General features: G+C 38.4%; 1 protein-coding gene across 11 annotated transcripts in view; it reads right to left on the minus strand.

Moving 5' to 3' along the window:
* The window catches only part of DOCK10 (dedicator of cytokinesis 10), a 277,997-nt gene that overhangs the window by 196,813 nt on the left and 57,084 nt on the right, over nt 1-24,100 (minus strand). For 5 of the 11 annotated variants that reach the window (XM_063645744.1, XM_063645742.1, XM_063645739.1 and 2 more), the window contains exon 1: nt 21,789-21,965. The exons of 5 other annotated variants lie outside the window; for them this stretch is intronic. In XM_063645744.1, coding sequence (XP_063501814.1) covers nt 21,789-21,950 — 162 coding nt within the window. In that variant the 5' untranslated portion in view covers nt 21,951-21,965. Of the gene's footprint in view, nt 1-21,788; nt 22,011-24,100 lie in introns of those variants that run through there. One more of the 11 variants, XM_055290799.1, reaches the window with a different exon arrangement.

Genomic DNA, 24,100 nt, shown 5'->3' on the forward strand with positions numbered 1-24,100 from the left:
TTTAGTAGAGACAGGGTTTCACCGTGGCCTTGATCTCCTGACCTCATGATCCGCCCACCTCGGCCTCCCAAAGTGCTGGGATTACAAGCGTGAGCCACCGCGCCCAGCCTGCCTGCCTTCCTGCCTTCCCGCCCTCCCTCCCTCCCTCCTTCCCTCCTTCCTTCCTTCCTTCCTTCCTTCCTTCCTTCCTTCCTTTCTTTCCTTCTGACATTGTCTCACTCTGTTGCCAGACTGGAGTGCAGTAGTGAGATTTCAGTTCACTACAACCTCTGCCTCCTGGGTTCAAGTGATTCTCCTGCCTCAGCCTCCTGAGTAGCTGGGACTACAGACGCCCACCACCATGCCCAGCTAATTTTTGTATTTTTAGTAGAGACAGGGTTTCACCATGTTGGCCAGGATTGTCTCGATCTCTCCACCTCATGATCTGCCTGCCTCGGCTTCCCAAAGTGCTGGGATTACAGGTGTGAGACACCACGCCCAGCCACATAGCAGCATTTTCTTACAGGGCACTTCTTATTCTGTGTCACACAGTTTGGGAAATGATCTGTGCAACTGGGACACAGTGAGAAAACTAGTGAGATAGAATTTCAAATTTTTTAGCATAAGAAGATGTCAGTGGCATCTTATCCAGGGGGAACAGGAATTGCAAGAGTTTATTGAGGAGCCATGAAAATCTGAACTAGGCAAGATGTCAGGTTGTGTTGGTGCTAAAACAAAGAATTGACAGCATGGTGGCTGGCTGACAGGCTTCAGGGCAAGACCTCTGCACCTGTCCCAATTTTGGTCTGTTCCTTCCCTGAAATGAACCCCAGCCAAATCACTCATCTCTACCAGGAATCATTTTTTCATAGCAGTTTGACCAAGATACTTGTGCTCATCAGTTAGGGGAATGCATAACTTAAATAGATACTTCCAGTTATTTTCTGAGATTGGACAAAAATTGACACATAATTAGGTATGTAGCATTGGATTCACTGGGTTTCTGTGAAATCTCAGCACAATCGAGTGAGGCATGAACAAATGTTCATGGTTGTATAGTAAGCACCAAATAAGCACTGGAGTAAGCATGGAAAAAATTTATGACTGAGTTAAGGGGAAAATATGGAACATGAGAGTCCACTCTCTACCCACTTTCTTCAATAACCGATGATATCTCTGGTTTGCTTTGTAAACAGATTTTTAAAAGGATTTGTTGCTTTTGATGCATTAGTACTCACATCTCCTACTTGCATTATGTTGCTGAAAATTAAATTAAGTGCCAGATATTTATTACCACATTCCCCTTGTACTGTTTTATAATCAAGGAAAGATAGTCTGACTTGTGACTATTCAATTATACCTGTGGAAATCTTTCTGAATTAGGAGCCAGAATGCATGTTTCTCAAAGCCAAAAATATAATCTTTAATCCTACATTTACTTTAACAGCAAAATCATTTTCCACTCCTGTCAGCCAAGTATATTATAATGGATTGCAGACATTATAGTTCTCACTGGTACCTTGAAGTTGGAATACTGAATTACAGTGAAACCCTAATGAAAATTTAAAAGAGAATAAAAATTAGGCAGCCTAGGATTCAAGTTAGTCCCACAGTTGTGTTTTTTTCTGCCAAAAAATGTTTTAAGGTATATGAATTTCTTGCCAGCATTTAAGAATTGGGAGATTTTTGTATATAAGCCCTGGTTACTAGTATTTTTTTTTTTTTTTTTTTTGAAAAATTCGAGATCTGACCATACTGATCCCACCTTTGGACCTGGAAACTGTTGTCCAAACTGAGCAGTGGCTAAACCCTCTGGATGGGCCATGCCTGCCCTAGTTTGCCATGCTACCCACCAATCCGATTTGACTCCTTGTCTAGCCTGCTTCACTTATTCCCTTCGTGGCCTGGTGGCAAGAGTTTGGAACCCTTAACTTAACGGTTTCACATTTAAGACAAATCTTTTGGGAAGAATATTGTGACTGAGACTCTGATCTAAGCCTTGCCTGATCCCTCTACATTAGACAATAATCCTAAGGATTTCTACTACTGATATATTCACAGTTAATACAGGTCTGCAATAGATCAATCGTTTACTTCTGAAGATTCCTCAAATGTGAAGAATGTGCCAAAATTTTGAAGGTAGTAATAAAATTGTTTCTGTTCTGTCTAACCAGAATGCCCTTTCCTTAAATGTATGGGACAAGAGAATATTTCTCGTATTGATTAAGCCATAGTAATCATTACGTTGCACCAAATTTCTTCTTTAATTTAAAAGAATAAAAACCATTTTGAGGCAGAGTCAGCTCAGGAGAAATCAGTGTGGCAATTAATGGTATGGCTCAAACCCTCTTCATGTAAATGATGAGAACGTGATGCTAAGCAAAACTTCTAAGAAGTGACAGAGATTTATTTTAAAGGGGAAGTAAACATTTTTCAAGTAGTAATTTTATATTAAGAATGAAAGAAATATAATAACGACTTTAACAGGAAAGTTAAAGTTACTCGAATTTAAAATTTTCAATTACTTGTCTTTCACAATTTAAGAAAAGGTGGATGCAATGTCAGATTCTCATTGATGTTCTTCATCTATTTCTTCATTATCTACATTTTACATTACTTTTTCTTCTTGCAAAGGGAAGAATTTGATGTACAGTCCAACTGACTATTGGAACAAGAAAGCTAAACTACAATCACATGTTTTCACAATTTGGTTTAAAATCCTTTTTTTTTTTTTTTTTTTACAAAAGAGTCATTTCTTACATGTTATATTTTCAAAATACCTATTTAAAACTTTATGTTTGAAAGGAGAACTAAAATACAGGATGCAGAAGGTGTTAGCACAGGTGAGACGTCTTATGTGTTTTCCTTGGTGAAATTCAGACGACTGTATTTAAGTGGATGTAATAAAAATATGTCATAGAATTTAAAGTGAATTAGAACAACTATAAATAATAAGCTGCTGTAATAATAAAGAATACTTGATGACTGGTTGAAATTTAATATGTTGTTCATTTTCTAAATGCAAATGATTCTTTAATGTAGCTTGATCTTAAAATAACAAATCTCTTTGAAAGAGATGCCATCTGACTCATCAGTAATTCCTTATTGAGGGCTTAAATAGGCACAGGAACCATGGGGCCAGGAATAAAATAATGATTTTTCTATAGGTTTAAGTCCTGGCCCTTAAGTATGTGTTCTTTCTTTCTTCTTTTTTGTTTTCTTTTCTTTCTTTTTTTTTTTTTTTTTAATAGAGACACGGTCTCGCCCCATCACCCAGTCTGGAGTTCAGTGGCATCATTATAGCTCACTGCAGCCTCGAACTCCTGGGCTCAACCCATCTGCCCACCTTGGCCTTCCAAAATGCTGAGACTACAGGTGTAAGGCACCATGCCTGGCCTGGCCTTTGAATATTTCTAAGAAAAGGTGATGACTGGTGTTGAATATTATCAAATTAATGTTAAATTTCACCTTTTGGTAACATGCCCTCAAAAATGCAGATCTCCTTTCCTTCATTTTCTTTCTCTTCTCCCTTTGGCCACTGAACCTCAAAAGGGGAGAACAGTCCAGTTATAAGAACCCATACTTCAAGGATACAAGACATTCTTTTGAGAGAATGATTCACCATGGCTATGGGTAGAGACATAGGACAATGTGTTGCCCACTAAACTACCAAGTTATTTCTAGTGTGGAAGTCCGCAGCAAACATACTTCTCTTTGATGGTTTATGTCAATACCACTATATCAAATAAAAAAGAAATTCTTTTGGTAGAAGTCAAGACTCTCACTAATCAACTTTTCCATTGTTTGCAAAAATATCAGCAATGAATAGGGTTGATTTTAGAAAATAATTGCATTCTGTATCTCATGAGGCACATTTTTCCAAAAACATAGTCATTCAGCCTTTTTGGTGTATTGAACAAATAGCTTATTCTATGGGAAATGCTTTAACTTCATAGTGTGTGCAAAGTTCAAGGAGGTTTGGTGATAATCCTAAAAGTGCCCAGATTTCATGTTGTGTCAGAGAGGGAGCAGAGCCTGGCAGGTAGGAAAAGTACCAGTTTTCTGACTGAATGCCCAACAGTAGGCATTCTTGGGCACCCTTTCAAGGTCAATGTTCCTACACAAGACGGTCTGCAGTTAACTTTTCTGCTTTTATCTTTGAGTATGATTCTGTATATAGTCTATGATACAATCCTTCTTGGGTGGATTCTTGTCTTCTTTATCCCTCTATTGAAACCTCATGGCACTTTCCTTTGTGCTTTTCTTGTGGAAATTATCTTATTTCCCTTTAGATTGTATTCACTTAATACAGGCCAAATGCCTTATTGTTGTGATATCTTCTTAAATACACAGATAGTAGCTTAATTACCTTTCTATCGTTTAGAGAGCTTAGTGTCAGAACTTGAATATAGCAGGTGCTCCATAATTATTTTCTTTTTATTTGTTATTTTTTGAGACGAAGTCTCGCTCTGTCGCCCAGGCTGGAGTGCAGTGGCGCGATCTCGGCTCACTGCAAGCTCCGCCTCCCGGGTTCACGCCATTCTCCTGCCTCAGCCTCTGGGAGTAGCTGGGACTACAGGCGCCCGCTACTACGCCCGGCTAATTTTTTTGTATTTTTTAGTAGAAACGGGGTTTCACCGTGGTCTCGATCTCCTGACCTCGTGATCCGCCCGCCGCGGCCTCCCAAAGTGCTGGGATTACAAGCATGAGCCACCGCTCCCGGCCTCCATAATTATTAAGAAATTAACTGGCTTCCCTAAAACTTCCATATAGCATAAAATACTGGTTAAGCCTAAAATACTCTTTCTTGAGAGTTTATTTGAAAATTGTTAAAAAAAAGTAACTTAAAGTTTACCCATTTATGTAGGAAGAGTTGGAAGGCATTATATAAAACTCAGTATTTTTCTTCTCACAGTATTATTTTTGGGGAAATAAATTTCAATTCAACCATGTCTCTTATATACAAAAATGTACTTTTCAAAGAGCCACGTTTAAGTGCTGGGAGAAATGCTACTTTGGGAAATTGGAATGTATTATTAATCACATTGCTGTGGCTTCCAGTGAATGTAATTACTTACTATCTATAGCAGAATTGAACTAATTGATTAACATTCTCTTATAAACATGCAAGTGGGCACAACAGACTCTCTGACGCCTTCAGATATTTGGCAAACATTACAGAGTGTGCAGCCTATACACCATCCACTCTTGGCCCTCTCGTTCCCTCCAATTCGATTTGAAAGACTTTTCTGAAGGGCCTGCATATTCTTGATACTTAAAAATTATATCAGCAACTAGGAAAGCACAGTTGGATGGTGCCCTTCCCCCACTGTGACCCTTGATTGTCGCCTTATTCTCCCTATAGAGAGATAACCTTATTTGAAAATAATGGCCTCTTTGCATTAGCATGATACAACACAGGCTGTTTTGAATATACAAAATAACCATCAAAATCGCTTCCTGGCCTGTTTAGATTTATGTAAGACTGACTTTCTTATTTTATGCATGCATAAATTCCAGAATATAATTTTCAGGTCAACGAAAGGGAGATGTTTGCTTTATCACTATTTTCTAGAAATCTCAAGTCTGTATTTATTTCCTCCTTCTGGAAGTCAGTGAGACTACTACCGCCAATATGCGAATCATAAAACTGATCACACAGCCTTTAAATCTGAGTTGTTATCACACAGCATTCCTGAGAAAGAGGGGAATAACTCTCATTTTAAGATGCTGAAAAATACTAAGTGTGACAAAGAGTATAATGGGCTACATATTAAGTTTCTTTGGACCTAGACCTCAACACTTGCTGGCTTTATGGCCAATTATATTTTATTGAGGCTGTGAACAAATATGAATAAACCTTTCATACCAGCGAGCTCATGGTAATAAAGTTAAATAGCTCATCTAGAAGCAGGTACTCAGAAGAAAAAACAAAAAGTAGAGGCTCACATTTCATGGTATCAGGGATGAAGGAGGCGGGAATTACACACACGTTTGCAAACCCCTTCAGTTTAAAATATTGTAGCTGCTAAAACAAGAGTACATGAAACGACACTGTCCATTGTTCATGGAATATCAGGACCAAATGGATAAAGTTCGCCCTATCCTCTAGTCTTTTTTTTTTTGAGACGGAGTCTTGCTCTGTCGCCCAGGCTGGAGTGCAGTGGCGAGATCTCGGCTCACTGCAAGCTCCACCTCCCCGGTTCTCGCCATTCTCCTGCCTCAGCCTCCCGAGTAGCTGGGACTACAGGCACCTGCCACCACGCCCGGCTAATTTTTCTGTATTTTCAGTAGAGACGGGGTTTCACCCTGTTAGCCAGGATGGTCTGTATCTCCTGACCTCATGATCCGCCCACCTCAGCCTCCCAAAGTGCTGGGATTACAGGTGTGAGCCACCGCACCCGGCCGGCCTATCCTCTGGTCTTATCTGGTGTTAAAAAGTTTGCCCTCGGATGTCTTAATGATCTCCATAATAAGTAAAATTTCAGGTTTTTGCCCAATGGCTTGGCATTGAGTAGGTCAACCCCAAAGTATGATTTTATAATCAGGTTTCTGAAGTTGCCACTTTACTTGGTGACTCTGACCTGAAGTATTTATAATAGCGAGTACAATAGGCCTCCTTACCAAATCGCACCAGGAAATTAAGCCTCAAACTGGCTCTGTGTTGTGTGTACTACACCATGATCATGTTTAATTTTCTAATTAGAAAGACTTTCTCTTAATGAGTCAGGTGTTAAGTGTCATGGAAATCCATATTGTAAAAAAAACACATATATGTAGTTGTTAATAATGGTTTTCTGTAGGGATCCGAGAGGAGTGTGGGAATATAGGGAAGTTTTTAAAAAATGACCTCAAATGTTCTCACTTTTTATTTTATACTGGTATGCAGTATTTATATTTTTCTCATAGTATATACTTCTTGTACAATTTAAAAATATATAAAAAGAAAAAATGGAGAGGCTTTGTTCTGTCTTGATTTTTTATACTTCTGCAACTGCAGTTTTCCGATACCTATTCATTATGTATTTTGGGAAAACATCTAAATGGAAATCACAAGTTGGATTTTGAACTGAGTCCTCTAAATCTAAACTTTTGAACATAGAGTAAGATAACCGTTTGGAGAACAAAACAATGCTAAATTTCAGCCATGATTATGATCGTAAAAGGGAGCACTTGCTGGGAAATCAAGTATGTGTGAAACAAACATGGCAAGGAGAGAGCTAAGAGAAAATGGTATGTTCAGTATTTTTGCTAACCGAAATAATTCCCATGTGGTATTTTAAGAAGAGCACCAGAAAATGACCTCCAGGAACTAAGAATAGTTTAAACGTTTGATTCATAAAACCACGGGGAATATGAATCAAGGAAAAAGACAATCCCAGGCAGCGCAGGTGCGGGGCCTGAGGAAGCTCAACCCCACACAACAGTTCTCATCTCCTGCAACCTCCCCAGCCCCTCTCCCTAATTTCCCACTTCAATGCCTGCCCTTTGGCACATAGCTGCTTTTAATCCACTTGGTATTGAGTATTTGGGATTTGGAATTCTCTGTAAAATGGTGATAATTTGATATTTACTGCTAGAAGGTGAGCGATCAAATGAGACAGCTGCTAAAATTTATGAATTCTATATCAATAATTTCAAATCCTCACTGCTTTTACCTTCCCAAGATTCTAAAATGACAGATTCAGTCCTAACTGACTAAGATAGTAGATTATTTTTCCATACATACAGGGTCCATTTAAAAATCTGGTTACCAGGATAATGGATGTAATATCATAAACAAGTCTTTATCCAGCTACATAGCTACATGGTATGTGCACATGCAAACATTTATAGTGCATATATGGATAGGAATAGGGCTGAATGTTTAAAGGCAACACAAGGTGTGAACATCTCTTTAACTGACTGTAAAACTAACAGAGCCACAGACAGACACACACTTAGAACTACCCCCTACACTTCAACCAAACAGAGGCAGAAGATTGGGAAGGTGAACTCAATGTAGGGCTTGCCAAATCCAGGAAATAAGGAGGGCTGCAGAGAGGCGCAGTGTCTTCTGCGGAAGCCCAGGGCAAAGCTGTTCAGCTGTGACTTTTTTTCTACTTTTTGGCGGTCTCAGTTTGAAATTAAGCTCCTGGCTTTTGCCAAGGAAGTGTTAAAAATGTGCACTTGTGTGAAGCAGCAGCAGTCCTCTCAAATGGGGGTACCAGATTTCTTTTGTTACTTTTTAATTCACTCAGTGATGATATCACTTCACAATCCTAACGTTTCTCCTTTCAATCTCCACCTTTAAGAAAGTCATCTGACATCTTGGTGATCTTTAATGACCTTAACCACATCTGTAGCAAACATCTAAGAATAGATCTGAAAAGCTTCTGTAGGTGAACTTGGGTGATTCCAAAGGTCCTTACTGTTTTGTGATGAACACATATATGGTTCATCATTTCTTTTTGTTATAGTTGTGCAAAAAGAAGACGTATTTGTGATGAGACTTTTTATTCCCCACTTCTTTGCAAATGAGTCCTCCAGGGCTGTTCACTGGTTCATTTGCCTGGAGGTCAAAACAAAAGCCTCCGATGCCCATCATGCCAGCCCCTGAAGATGTGATACTACCCCGGTTCTATTAATCACAGATTTGCTATGCTTCACTCAATTTTCAGAGCTAAAAGAAAGAAATAGATGCGTGTAATCTTTAACTTGAAACCCATCAGCATTCTTTTCAACAGCATGGGCAAAAATGAGACAAAATATCATGGCCACTATGAAAGAACCAACATCTTTAAGGAAATAAAAACCAGAGTGGAGGAATGACACAGACTGAAGTGTCACGTTGTTTTAGAGTGATAGAAAAGTAGGCCGGTTATAAAGCAAACCTTTAAACAGTCCCCTTTAACAACCACAGGCCACTTTAGTTTCACGCTTCATTTCTTCCCCTGCTAGAGGAGCCTCTTCCTTGTCTACATCTCTCCTTGTCCTTGATCCCTTTCTCTATCTTTTGGCTCACTCATTTCCCCCAGTGGCGTTCATTTGGGGAATATCATTGGGTTCACTGGCTTTTTCACCGAGTCATCTTTTTGAGCAACTCTGTTCACCTGATGAGTGTTCTATTTAATATTCTAGTTTCCTTATTAGTGGAGAACTGAAGGGTAGTCATGTGTATCAACATGTCTCCCCAGAATTAATCCAATCTAATAAACAGTATGTTTCTACTTGTAGAAGCAATTACTTAAATTTCTATGATGCAGGTGGGCAGCAGGTATTTTCCTCACTTTACAGATTGAAAAGAGGTGCAGTCCCTCAGTGATCCAGGCACTGTGATCAGTGTTTTTACTCAGTTTTCATTTAGATCATCAACAGCTTTGTGAGGAATCCCTACCATGAGGGAAATAAGGACACTGAGGCTCAGGGAACTCAGGGAATTATCCCAAAGTCCTACAGTTCTCAAATGGCACAACAAGCCTGATATCAATACCCAGATTTTGTCATTATATGATTCTGTTTCTGTTCTAGCACGGCATTTCCGGATTCAGAGTTCTGCAAGATGACAGAGATAGACATCTGTTCCCAAAATAGAATTCTATAAACCCTTCAGTCTGAAGAGATTACAACAAAGTGATTTTTCCTTTTTTTCTCTTTGTTGTCTCTGCCGTGGGACCCATGAGCCCCGACAGTTGCATCTGTATCTCCACAGCATCTGTTCTGCTCATAGCTTTACAGATTAACTTGAACTCATTATCTCTGTATTTAATCCTTAAAGAAAAGTCAAAAAACTAGTTTGGAGCAAGGATCCCTATGACGGAATTGGCTTTCATCTCCAAATGGATTTATTTCTCTAAGATAACCAGAAACTGGATAGGATTTGCTATGCTATTGACATTACTTTGTATTTTGTAGCTAGCATCTATGTAGTTTCACTTAAAATTCTGCACATACTTTGGAACTATAGCTCATTATTTCTGGATTAAGAGGAGGAAATATCATGTAGTTAAAAAGAATGTGGGTCTCATCATTTTGGAGACCTGAACATATACCCTTGTTCTGCCAGCAACTTTGTAGAAGCCACAGATAAGTCAATTTACCTGTTTGGGCCTGGATTTCATCTTCCAATGAGGCAGCTGGATTCTATAATATCAAATTTCTAACATTTTATTATTCCATATAATCTATATTAAAAACCCTGACTTTTAAAGAGAAGTACCATTTGAGCAGAATAATGCCACTGTATTATTGGATATTGAACAGAAAAATGCCACTGCAAGAGATCCCAGACCTGAGTCAACAGAGACACGGAGGGCAGGAAGGTGCAGTGGGAAGGGGGCGTGGTCAGGTTACAAGAGGGGAGGGGAGGTGGGTGGAGTGAAAGAAGTGGGCATGGCCAGATTCCAGGTGAAGAGAGGAGAGGAGGTGGGTGGAATGGGAGGGATGGGCGCGGTTGCACTGTAGCAGGGCATGAAGTGAAAGAGGTGGGTGTGGCTGGGCTTGCAGGGAAGGTGGCAGGTACACGTTTGCCTAGGGCCACACTGGATGGGTGACTTTGGACAAATGCAGTAATAGCTACACCTGCATAGTTCAATGCAGCCACCACTAGCCATAAGTGGCTATGAAGTCCTTGAAATATGGTTAGTGTGACAAAGGAACTAAATCTTTAATTTTACTTAATTTTATTTAATTTTGATTTAATTTAAGAATCGATTATTTTATCTAGTAACTGGAAAACATTTAACTAGTTTTGGAGAAACTTTGGAATATGAATTTACTCTTTCAACTATAAATTTTATGAAATCGAAATACTGAACAAATACTTGTGATTAAAGATTTAGCATCCAAATTGAAATGTGTTATATGTATAAATGTACACTACATTTTGAAGATTTGGCGTGAAAAAAGACTATCAAGTATTGTAATAATTTTTATATTGATTACATGCCAACATAATAATAGTTTGGATATATAGGTTTAAAGAAAATATATTATTAAAATTAATTTAATATGCTTTTTTTCTTTTTCAAATATGGCCCCTAGAAAATTTAAAATTACATATGTGGCTTACATTATATTTCAATTGATCAGAGCTACTCTGTGTGCTTTAATTTCTTCCTTAACTATATTGGAATAAAAATCACAATATCCTTCAGAGGGACTGTGGCAACAAAAAAAGAATACTATGCAAAGTTTGTAGCAAAGTGACCATCAGAATTGGAAGTGCTCAGCAAAGAACTATTATTTTTGGACATTATTTCCATGTTTACTTCCTCCAATTATTCATAAAGCAGAATTTTAAGATAATCTGTGGGTTACTCAGTTAGTTCTCATAAAGTGTATGAAAGCAAAGAAGGTCCTTGATTACCCAGTGACCAATATTAAGGATGCAGATAATCTACCAAATGAATTCATATTCTTTTCCACCTAACAGATTCCTACTTTCTACCTTTATGACCCATAAGATACGGCTTGCATTCATTCATTCATCAAAGCTTTGATTGAGTACCTATTGGTAGAAGAATCAAGATTCTATAATTTTGCATTCTTAAGTTTCTTAATGATTACAAATCTGTAATAAAAAATCTACTCACAATTAAAAACATTGAGATAACTTTAAAATTACAAATGAGATACAGTCTATGCTCCATCTCTAAATTAGTAAGTTCAGCTGTACCTACTGAGCTTAAAATGCATTCTCTCTCACCTGATTTTTGACTTTTCTTTATGATTGTGGTGGTTTTAAATTCTAAACATTCAAGATTTTCTTCCTTATAATTTTTAAATTTGGCATAATTTGAGAATGACAAAGTTGAAATTAAATGGTTAATTTCAGTTGTATTAAAGGATGCAACATTCCTTTAATAAATGATGAAAGGAAAACGAGAAGAAACTGAAAGTTAAATTTCAGAAAACTGGCAATTAGTGGATAACACAGAAGAGAACTCAAACTTATGTTCTTTGAATAATCTATTTGTGTGAATAATCTATTCAATAAGTATTTCAGTGCTCTCATAAATCAGCTAACATTGAATTTCCATTTCCACACATTTTATGAAGCACAAATTAAGTTTCTGCTTAACAGTTAGATTCTTTTTTCTATAACCATTCTTTAAAGTAAATTAAGTTTGTAAATTTTTCTTTGTTTCAATAAGACAACATACACAATAATAATAGCTAAAATTTAGTCAGTTCTTACCAAGTGCCAGGCACTCTTACAAGCCCTTTACTTGAATTCACTTAATGAATCCTTAAAACAACCCTGATAGATAGTATGGTAGGCAGAACAACAGCCCTTTAACAATGTACATGTCCTAATCCCCAGAACCTGTGCCTATGCCATTTACACAGCAGAGGGTAATCCAGGCTGTAGATGGGAATCAGCTAACCTAGAGATGGGAGAGGAGCGTGGATCAGCCAGGTGGGGCCAGTGTAATCACAGGGGTCCTTGGGAGTGAAAGAGGAAGGTGGGAGAGTCAGAGGTCAGAGTTAGAGAGTCGCTGGAAGACACTATGCTCCTGGCTTTGAAGATGAACCAGGACCACAAACCAAGGAATGTGGGGCAGCCTCTAGAACTTGGAAAAGGCAAGGAAACAGATTCTCCCCTAGCGCCCCCAGAAAGGAATGCAGCTCTGCCAATTTTAGCCCAGTGAGATCCGCTTCAGATTTCTGAGCTCCAGAAATGTAATACACGTGTTTTAACTGTAAGATAATATGTGTGTTGTTTAAAACTAAGTTCGTGGTCATTTATTACAGCAGAAATAGGAAACTAAGGCAGATAGGTATCCTCACGACTCTCATTTTACAGACAGGGAAGCCAAGGTATACAGAATTTAAATAGCTGACCCAGAGATCACACTGCCAGCAAGTGCTTTGGCAAGTGACTCAGACCCACACACCCTGGTTCCTCACTCACGGCAGTGCAATGTAAATCAGGGCTGGCACGTGGCACTTTCTCATGTGGTTTCTGGGTACGGAGTGTTTTTCTCTTTCTTCTTAGCATTTATTTATTCTCCAGGTCTCAGCTGCATTGCCACTGCCTTAGGGGAGGCCTTCCCTGACTGCTTTGAGGAGGTGCGACGTTCAAAGGATGCAGTTTTAAGGTAAGGTAGAATGCAACTCTCAGGGAAGTACTTATCATGATTACAATTTTCCATTTGTTTGAGCTCTGTCTCTGCCACCAAACTGTAAATGCAGGGCAGCGGCAGTCTATTGTCATCTGTGCCTACCAAATGCAAGGTGCAGTTGTCTCAGTTGTTTACCGAATTTCTGATGTTTAGACAATCTAACCATGACAAACTCACTGCATGCAAATTGAATGTATTGGACATGGTCTTAAAAACTAAAATGCGTTCCAGCAGAATGAAATAGATTTGGAAAAATGAATTTCAAAAACCCTAAGCTTTAGCCTCTATGAGAGTAAATCAGCTCCATGAAAATAAAATCTGAGAATAAAACAGCTATCCACAAGAAACTTATTGAAGGCTGACAAAAATACTGTATTTATATCTGGTTTGCCAAAAGACACATTATATCCTCAACTGTATTACTCAGTTTTCACAAAGTTTTTTTATATTGAAGCCTGGTGTTTACAGAAAATCCTAAAAACCACTCTTCTAGAAGGCAAAGAAACAAAACCCAAAACAAGCATACCAATTTTTTTCTATATTTGATTATGTGTGTTTTTTTTTTTTTTGGTGGTTCTTTCCCTTAAATTTCTTTTTATTTTTATTATTATTATTATAATACTTTAAGTTTTAGGGTACATGTGCACAATGTGAAGGTTTGTTACATAAGTATCCATGTGCCATGTTGGTGTGCTGCACTCATTAACTTGTCATTTAGCATTAGGTATATCTCCTAATGCTGTCCCTCCCCCCTCCCCCCACCCCAGTACAGTCCCCAGAGTGTGATGTTCCCCTTCCTGTGTCCATGTGTTCTCATTGTTCAATTCCCACCTATGAGAACATGCGGTGTTTGGTTTTTTGTCCTTGCGATAGTTTACTGAGAATGATGGTTTCCAGTTTCATCCATGTCCCTACAAAGGACATGAACTCATCATTTTTTATGGCTGCATAGTATTCCATGGTGTATATGTGCCACATTTTCTTAATCCAGTCTATCGTTGTTGGACATTTGGGTTGGTTCCAAGCTGGAGGCATCATGCTACCTGACTTCAAACTATATTTGATTATGTTTTAAAAATTAACAGACATTTTATTAACAGTAATTTGTTGGAGTCTATACTTTTTCTAGCCATAAAACTACATGTTTTTACTTGGTAATATGATGTTTTTCGTCTTCACAGTATGATTTCCCCCAAAACACTTACATCCACTAAAGGTATAATGTTCTTTCTATATATATCATATATATTATATATATAATAAATATATTTTATATATAATATATATCTTATATATAATATATACACACATATATATATTTTATATATAATATGTACACACATATTCATATATATACGTATGTGTATGATATGTATTTATCTATAGCTCTATCTACATATAGTTGAATTTGCTTTGTTTTTGATATAAGTTTCTGTATATCACCTCCCCCAATCACCACACCCATACCCGGTTTTCTGCTTTTCTTTATCACTGTGTTGGTTTTAGATTTTAAGCTGTTTTGATTTTTCTTTTTAGACGTTGTGTATTTTTTCTTTGCTTCTAATCATTTCTAAATTTGGTACAATTTGGAGAATTAAAAAGATGCAAGATTATCTGAACAAGATGATACAGGATGTAATCTGAGTTTAGTAAGCCTTTGCCTCGAAGATTTATGTTGCTAATTACTAAGGCTCTCATTACATTCAATTAATTCTTATACCCAGAGAGAAGCCATTCAATTCATTTGTCCATTTTCTGTGGCTTTGGGATTCAACTCAAAATTAGTTCACAAGGGAAAATAACTACCAAAGATTCTATGTGCTTTAAAGCTCCATGTTATACCCATCTATGGCAGACTGTTTAAACTCATACTCCATGACACAGGCTTTCTTTCCCAGGGGAATCTGATAATATTAGTATATTCAAGATTCAACCTCACTGAAATGAAATAGAAACATTAGCTCGGGATTTAGAGATTCCGGAAATTGTTTCTTCTTCATACACATACTGAAAAAGATGAAACTGGGCAAAACATGTTAACATTCTTTGATAATAAAACTTTATTAGGTTAGGATACTTACTATAGGGTAAGAGGAGAGTCAGTTTATTTCCTTTGGAGTAGTTTCGATAGTTTCCACAGTATGTCCCTCTCTGGTCCTGATTGTATTCATAGGACACAAATTAAACAAATGTGTGTTCCAAAGATATGGAATTACTGTTTTCATAAATAATTCATTTCCTTCATTTATCTTGCTTCCTTATATGAGGTTCTCAAAGTACTTGAGCAGGAAAGAAGAATTATTGTCTCCTGTAAGTGGGGGACCCAAATGTGGAGATTTGTTGAAGGTCAAAAAGCCAATCAAGTAGAAGCTTGATAACACCCTCACTGGCCTCTCTTGTTCACTGTACCACCTTTTTTTGGGTGTGGAACAAATACAGTGAAATCCTAGTATAAATCACCTCCCTATATTGCTGAGTGAGTTACCCAGTGGATACAATGAATTCTGACCAGCACCCTGTGGATTTCTTATAAGCCATGTGAGCCTGCTGAACTGCAAAACTCCGTCGCTTTATAATGTGAATTAGTTTACAATGTGATTCTACAAAAGTCACAGGAACAGAAAACCAAACACCGCATGTTCTCACTCATAAGTGGGAGTTGAACAATGAGAACCCACAGACATAGGGAGGGGAACATCACACACAAGGGCCTGTTGAGGGGTGAGGGGAAAGGGGAGGGAGAGCATTAGGACAAATACTTAATGCATGCAGGGCTTAAAACCTAGATGACGGGTTGACAGGTGCAGCAAACCACCATGGCACATGTATACCTCCATAACAAACCTGCACGTTCTGCACATGCATCCCAGAACTTAAAGTAAAATAATAACAATAAAAAAAGTCAATATTCTGGTGCTTCCAACAGACAGGACAGATAATAGTCCCCATTTAGCCAACTAGGAGAAATGAGTCAGCATGTCTAGGTCATCTGGGCTTTTATTAATATTAAGTGACAGACTTGAGACTCTGACTTGAAATCTAGAGTTTATTACTCAATCATAGTAGTTCTCAGACCCTCAGGTGAACAATAGGTACCCAGGGAAAAAACCAAGTTCCCTTGTATCTTTTCGGGGATAACAGAAAATACACTGTAGAGGTCAAAGTTAATTTAAAAAAAAAAAGGTTCCTTTGTGGTTGAGGCCACGTCATTCACCAGACAGGGGTCAGTAAGCATTTTCTGTAAATGGTCACAATACTTTAGGCTTGGTGGGCCATATATGGTCTCTGTATCTTTTGCCCTATGCCACACCCTTCCTCCTTCTTTTGTTTTTGGTTTTGTTTTGTAACAATTTAAAATTGTGAAAATCATTCTTAGCTCAAGCACTGTATGGCTGCAGGCAGATTTTGACCCACAAACTGTATAGTTAATCAGAGTGCTGGACCCAGCAAATTCTGGAGCACCAGCAGAGGATTTGTCAGGGAGGTCTTGGAGCAGTAACTGCAATTCCCTTACTCAGAAATGTTTGCCATATAAGTGCACACATCCTTGACTCACAGAAGAGATTTCACCTTCCCAACTCACTGCAAATTTAGGCTATTGTTAATTTCCTGCCTTAGACCAAAATTCAAGACAAAGCCATATTTGGCTTGCTATATATGCTAGATCTTTGGCAGTCCTAAATTTAAATTTTATGGTTTCTGCTATTTCAGAGGAACCCCAGAATGTTCATGGATTTTAAAGTTTTTTTCACCTTTGAGTTGGGACCTGTGAATCTGGTGTATGGGTATTGGTCATATAACCAAAGTGAGACTAGTAGCCTGACCAACACTTGCTTTTCTTTCTCCTCTTGTGCCACCTCTAAACTCTAAAGCGTGAACAGAAAAACATTCTCTTTGGGGGAATGAGGAAGAAAAAGACTTAAAATGAAGCTAACTTCTGGGGTTGGTGATGAGTAAATGACATAAGAAATAATAGACATTAACCAGAAAATAGTAAATCTACATAAATTGAATTAGTGTCTGACAACTTTAAGAAAATATGCTATAAAGGAAGTAAAAAAAATTGTGAAAGTTTCTGTTAATTCTCCCACTAAAAAAATTTTTTTGAGTGAGAGATAAAATTGAAGCTTTAAAGGAATTTCTTCATTTTTTCCCCGTTAAACTTGACTGCATCATAATAGGCCATTGTAATGGTCTCAGATGTCAAGGTTCATGTGTTTCTTTTAAATAAGAATCTACATTAGTTAACTTTGATGTTTAGCAATTTCTCTCCACTTTGGACTATATAGCTAGACTACAATTATGCCAGCCCAAATCTTATCTCTGCACAAGATTCGGAACCTAAACCACAGGAATGAGACTCTGATACAACTTCCATTATGAAGTGTTGAATGCCAAAGCCTTTTGAAGGATAATATACAAAGCCTTGTATTTATCCTGGCAACTTTCTTCATCCTTAACTTACTCTTGGACATTTCAATTAAGAGTTAAGTGGGCATCTTTATCAACTCAACTTTGCATATTAGTGCCAACTGCTTAAAAATATCAAATAATCAACAGATACTTTAGCTTCGACTATGTAAAAGGCTTTGGGCTGGGTACTAATGGAGCAAGAAGGAAGCTTAGAGGCTAGGTGTGGTGGCTCATGCCTGTAATACCAGCACTTTGGGAGGCTGAGGCGAGTGGATCATGAGGTCAGGAGTTCGAGACCAGCCTGGCCCACATGGTGATACCTCATCTCTATTAAAACTACAAAAAATTAGCAGGTGTGGTGGCATGTGCCTGTAATCCCAGCTACTTGGGAGGCTGAGGCAGAAGAATCGCTTGAACCTGGGAAGCAGAGGTTGCAGTGAGCTGAGATTGCACCAACACACTCCAGCCTGGGCAACAGAGCAAGACTCCATCTCGTAAAAAAAAAAATAAAAGTAGGCTTACTTTTTGCCTTTGAGGGTCAAGGTCAAAGTAAGGAGACCATTAATTAGGGAGCGATTGCTCTGGTAGATGGAATTTCCTGTCTACCAGTGAGATAAGAAAAATATGTGATCAGCAAGTAAATAAACAATTATACATTCAATTAAATAGTCTGAGATGTGTTAGAAGGCAATGCATGATTAACTTTCAAATGGATTTATACACTATAAATATTATAGGAGATTAGAAGAGAGAAAGATCATTTATCAATCGTATATTGGTGTTTACATTGGGCTAGGCTTTACTCCTCTTTATATAGTTCCTTGAAACTCCAGACATATATGCAACTTCCTACTTGACATCTCTATGTATAGACCTAACAGGGATTTCAAACTCAGCATCCTTAGGGTGAGCTTAGATTCTCTCTCCAAACCTTCCACTCCTGTGTTCTTCTTTATCTGAATGGCAACTTGGTTCTTCTGGACATTGAGGCCATAACAAGCACAGTCAACTCTGACACCTTTTCCTTTCCCACACTTTATATTCGATCCATAGGCAAACTCTATTGGTTCTACTTTTGAAATCTATCCAGAATCTGACTACTTTTCACAGCCTCAACAACTACCATCCAGGTCTTTGGGATCATTGCAACCACTTCCTAATTAATGGTCTCCCTGCTTTGACCCTTGACCCTCTATGGCCAGAGATCCTGTTACTTCCCTCCTTCAGGACCTCCCAGTTAGTGGGGTTATAGTTAATATAACAGTCACTATTCACCAGTCACTGTTTTAAGCAATTTGCACCTATTAACATACTGAATTCTCACAATAACCATACACTGGTAGGTACTGTTACTTTTTACATTTTATCAATGAAGACACAAAGACACAAGGAGGACAAGTCATTCATCAAGATCACACAGCTAGTGAGTGGCAGAGATACAACTCAAACCCTGACATTCTGGCTCCATGGCCCAGGCTCTTAACCTCTGGGCCTGCTTCTTCCAGTGGCTTCCTTTCTCACTTGGAAAAAGCCTAGGTCTTCCTGACAGCTGTGTGCCTGACATGATCTGACCCCATTGCCTCCCTGACTTTGCCTTCTACGACCCTCTCCTTGGCTCATCTGGACACACTGGCCTCCTTGCTGTTCTTCTAACACCCCAGGCTTCTTCTCACATTAGGGCCTTTCGCCTTGGTGGGTCCTTCTGCATAGGGCATTTCCCTGCTGAAAGTGGCATGGGTCATTCCTTTGCCTCCTTAGGGTCTTTCCTCAAATGTCACTTTTCAGTTAGGATGTCCCTGATCACATCCCTATTGAACGTCTTACCGTTACATCCGGGCACTGTTCTAAGCACTTAACACTTACTTTATTAAACCCATACAACTGCTCTAATTTGATAAAATTTCTATCCTCATTTTACAGCAGAGGAAAAGAGACACAGAGATGTTAAACAGCATGCCCAAGGTCACACAGCTGATAAGTGATGAAGTCAGGATTCCAACCTAGGTGCTCTGGCACCAGAGTCTGTGATCTTACAAAAAAAAAAAAAAAAAAATCAATATACAAAACTTGGTGACTAATGGGCAGTGGGAAAGTGCATAAAAAAGAAAAATCAAAGTTTGTTCATAAGTTTAGAGCCAGAGTGAGAAGACGATTAGCCAATATAAGAACATCACACTGGAGGAGGAGAAGGGGTGGACAGTTTAGATTACCATCTTCCAGAGCCATGTTTCTCAAAGTGTCATCCAAAGTACTCCTTCATCAGAATCAACTGGGAGTGCCTGCTACAAGAGCAGATTCCTGAGCTCCACTCCACACCTCCTCATACAGAGTCTTTGGGGTCAAGAGCTCAAGGATTTGCCTGAATGAAAACTCCTAGGTGATTCTGAAATATACTAAAATTTTCAAACCACCATCTTGGAAAACAGAAAATATTTTCATTGGCTAAAGTGTGTAGACTAAGTGTCACAATTGTAGTATAGCATTTCCATAACAACAAGACTGGTGAAATGTTCTATCACCTTCAAACTTTGCAACTTAGGGTAGGGACTTTTGATGAGTTTGTTCATTGGCGGATTCCAAGTGCCTGAACCAGTGCTTGGACCATAGTGGGCTGGCAATAAATGATTAGTGACTGTGTGAATTTTGGAGTGGCCCAGAAGAAATTTTCAAGAGCACAATGACTTTGTATGAGCACATTTTACTCAGAGTAGTCCAAGATTTCCATCAGACTTCTTACATAAATTCAGTTTATTGGTTTTATCATTATTTCCTTAGAAATGTGAACAGACTGGAAAATACACTGGCTTCTGGAATCATTGCTCTAAGTGTGATTCGGGGAGCTGGCATTTAGCAGCTGTGTGATGTTAAGATATTCAACCTTTCTGAGCCTTTAGTTTCCTCATTAGTATATTCTTATCACCTTATTTAATATCAATAAAGGTATTATATAAATTAAAAGGATCCTTGGAAAAATATTACGACTAGGTGAATAGTTTTTTAAAATTTCTCAGTTATTTTGAGGTGTAAGGTTTTTTTTTTTTTCAAATTTCTAGCTGCAAAATTTTATAGACTAACAAAATTAGAAAAATAAGACTTACTGGTATAGCATGAGCACTAGACATAGTTGTAGAGTGTGTTAATGTTATCAACAAGAGTTAAACTTGGAAAACAAAGATTTCTTTGACATTTGAACCTATTTCAAATCCTTTAAAATTTAATTTGTGAAAACTTATGAGAATAATAAACATGAAACTATTCCTATTTAGTGTTTCCTTTTAGAAATAATCACAGCACCCTAGTTCAAGAACAATATTGCTTTTTGAAAATAAAATATTGATTTGTTGAAGAAGTAGGCAAATAATGTTATAGTTTAGTATTCTGTCACTCAGAGGCATAGCCCAAGCCAAATGACTTTCATTTAAGAACTTTTAGAGTAACAGGTATTTTTCATTCATTATTTACTACATCCTTGACATCTCAACATTAAAATCTAAGAGAAAAAGGTCATTATGCTGAAGCCACCTAGACTTCAATGTCTCCTCAATTTTGGAAACTTCACCATGCCATCTATTCTAATTTTAGTGACTAAGCAGATCTCTTTTTAAACTTAAAGAAAGAAAGAACTCTATCCTCAAATTTATTCTTGCTGATCAAACAGATGCACAAAAAAGGAAAACATTGTTTATTACAATTAAAGCACAGACAAAAATGTAATTTGACAAGTGGCAAGAAAAAGCTTTCTAATGAAAACACTATGCATTCTACAAAATTCTTAATTCTTTATTCTAATATTGTGCCTAAGTTAGGCATTCTGGAAAGGCATTTCCTTTGCAGAGTCAGAAAGAAAAGCCCCAAATATCCTGAAGTTAAAGATCCAACTATCAGCATCTATACAACTTCAATGGTTACATGTGATTTTTAAAAAAATGCCCATTTCAGGCTCTTCTTTCAAATTATAGTTATAAAATAAAATCCACTCACTTAAACCAAACTCCAAATTTTTCTCTTATTTTCTGCACAAAAGTTAATAACAACATGCAAACCATGAGGCAGAAGAGAATTTCTAGTAGACCGAGAAGCTGTACAGTTTCATGACAGATACAAGAAGAAGAAAATACGCCCTTTGAATGATAGAAATAGTTCTGAAAGATTTTCCCCAAACTACTTCAGAGTAGTAAACTCTAGGTCACACATGCCTTTATCTAACACTAAACACCAAAACCCCTAAATTGTAACCTCTCTATAATAACAGTTCAATCCACTGAGGCTGCTTTACCACGGATACCATACCATTATGATGAGGGTTCTGGGTCTATTCATTTCATCGTCACTTTCCAGAGGCAAAATTTCGTGGGATGGTTCCTCTTGGCGTCGTCTACAAATGTGTGGACAGCTCCTCTGGACCACAGAACGAAAAGCTTGAAGCAGAACAATGCTGGCAGTGCAGCCCATCGCTGCATCCTGGAGCCTACAAAATAACTTCTATGTTGATGCTATGTTTGCAAAACAGTGGCTCCTTGTCCCTGAAAACAGCCTACACTGCAGCTGCAGCCGGCTCACTCTCCAATCACTTCCTTGAGCTCTGATCATCTGATCATGGCCAAATAGCTTGGATGCAGAGATGGGAAAGATTTGATCCACGGAAACTGAACACACTCAGGAATATTAGAGCACTGCGCTCAGAAAGTATTTCTCAATTCACATCGAGAGCATGTTTCCTGTTCATTACAATGAAGCTCTTCGATTCTCCTTTCAGAGGTCTGAATAAGTATGTCTTTCCCACTCAGACACACAAATAAATTACTTTTTCAAATCACGCAACTGAAAATCTGACTTTACACTGACAATTTTTCCTGAGGTATCATATAAAGAGTGAAAATGATTTTTTTTAATAAATGTAAACACTTCCTGAAGGAAATTTTGCTGGACATCTCACTAAGTGATTGAGGTTTTACTTTTCATAGCTCATAAGTTCCAGAAATGAAATTGGCTTATCTGAAACATAGAGTTCACTAGATCAAGATGATTTAACAGAAGTATGCACGCATTAACCAGCCCTGCGTGAGAGACACCAGTGTTCCCCTGTGATTTCCTCTCAATAGTATGGTTGTTCTGTTCCCACACATGCAGTTCTGCAGCCTAATACAATTTTATATTTACATACGCAGCTTGCAGGGCTGAAAATATCTCTATTACTGAGGTCACTGAGCAAGCTCCGCCAAGCTGACCTCTTAGAAAATGCAGCTGTAAAGCATTTTAACATCCTATCAATAAGAATTCAAGGCTCTGGGAAGGACTTTGAGGTCTTTGGTAGTTAAGAGTCTAGTATTCCCTGACTCCTGCGAGACTAGTCACTTAGGAAAGAACCAAAGAGAGATGCTTAGAAATCACGTGTCCGTTCTGGAATGGCCTCAGCATCTAATGGTATAGTGAAAGAGAATAGGGCAACAGGGGCTGCTTGCACTAAAAATATCTCATGGAAAATAGATTTTGCTTACAAATGAGGAAAGAATGAAATCCCCAATAGAATTTAATGTTGAGATCTTTCTGCCAAGCTAATTCTTCCAGTGTAACTCTTGGAGATTCAAAGAAAAAAAAATGTTTTCTGTGGTTTCTGGGCTCCTCGGCGGTGAAGGGTGCTGCAGGAAGTTTGAGGAAGGATTGTTTTGCTGTAACGTGTGGCCGCCCCAGCCTCAGTAAGGTTGCTTTCGCGGAAGCATCTAGCATGATGCTCAAATAAGCATTAATTGCTCAGTAATCTGTCACAACACAACATCATTTTAATTGGTATGTTCGCCCCAGAGAAGTAAAACATGCTTCTTTTTCTTTTCTTTTAAGAAGTACTGGCTGCCAGTAGTTTTTCATCTCCCTCTGTTTTGAGCAAACATATTTTAGTGCTGCTGGAAAAAGAAGAAAAAAATGCTAATGATGCTGGCAAGTCCCCTAACTCCCTCTGGACCTTTGTCAGACTGCCCGGGTGCTAATCTAAACCATTTTTACTCTAAACAACTAGGCCATTTACTGAAGAGAGGCTACGATTTAGCCTGTCTGGCTTGTGTGTATTGAATATCTATATCTAATGGTGTCCACTTGAGACAAAGAGCAGAGTAGGCTTCTATGTTTGTGAATGTGTCTTTTCAAATAGGACGGTCCCTCTGGGCTCCCTGTATGGCAGTGCCCACCCCCACCCACTTACTTCCATTCCCCAGGACATATCTCTCTCCAATCACTTCCGTAGGTTCTGATCATCTGCCCATGGCTGCGTAGCTTGCAGGCAGCAAGCTGCTAGCTGGAAACGCTTAAATAGTCCACCAGCCCCAGTTAGAAGCTGGAGAGACAAGACAGATCCCTCCGCTATCCACCATGGGCTTGGCAGGCAAGATGCACTTCACATTCTAAACTCCTCTCTAACCATCTCTCTCTAAATCTGGCTGACCTCTGGGGTGGCTTTTGGAATCAGATGTTTTGGCAGATGCCAAAGTCTTTAGGGAGACAAATGAGATGCTTTCTAGCTATTACAGTCCCGCCTTCATCGATCCCCTCTGCCCCTGAGGAATTCACCCCTATTATTGACGGGCTGCTGACAGGCTCTCAATATTCTC

The sequence above is a fragment of the Symphalangus syndactylus genome, chromosome 8 (assembly GCF_028878055.3).
Source record: "Symphalangus syndactylus isolate Jambi chromosome 8, NHGRI_mSymSyn1-v2.1_pri, whole genome shotgun sequence".
NCBI classification, from domain to species: domain Eukaryota; kingdom Metazoa; phylum Chordata; class Mammalia; order Primates; family Hylobatidae; genus Symphalangus; species Symphalangus syndactylus.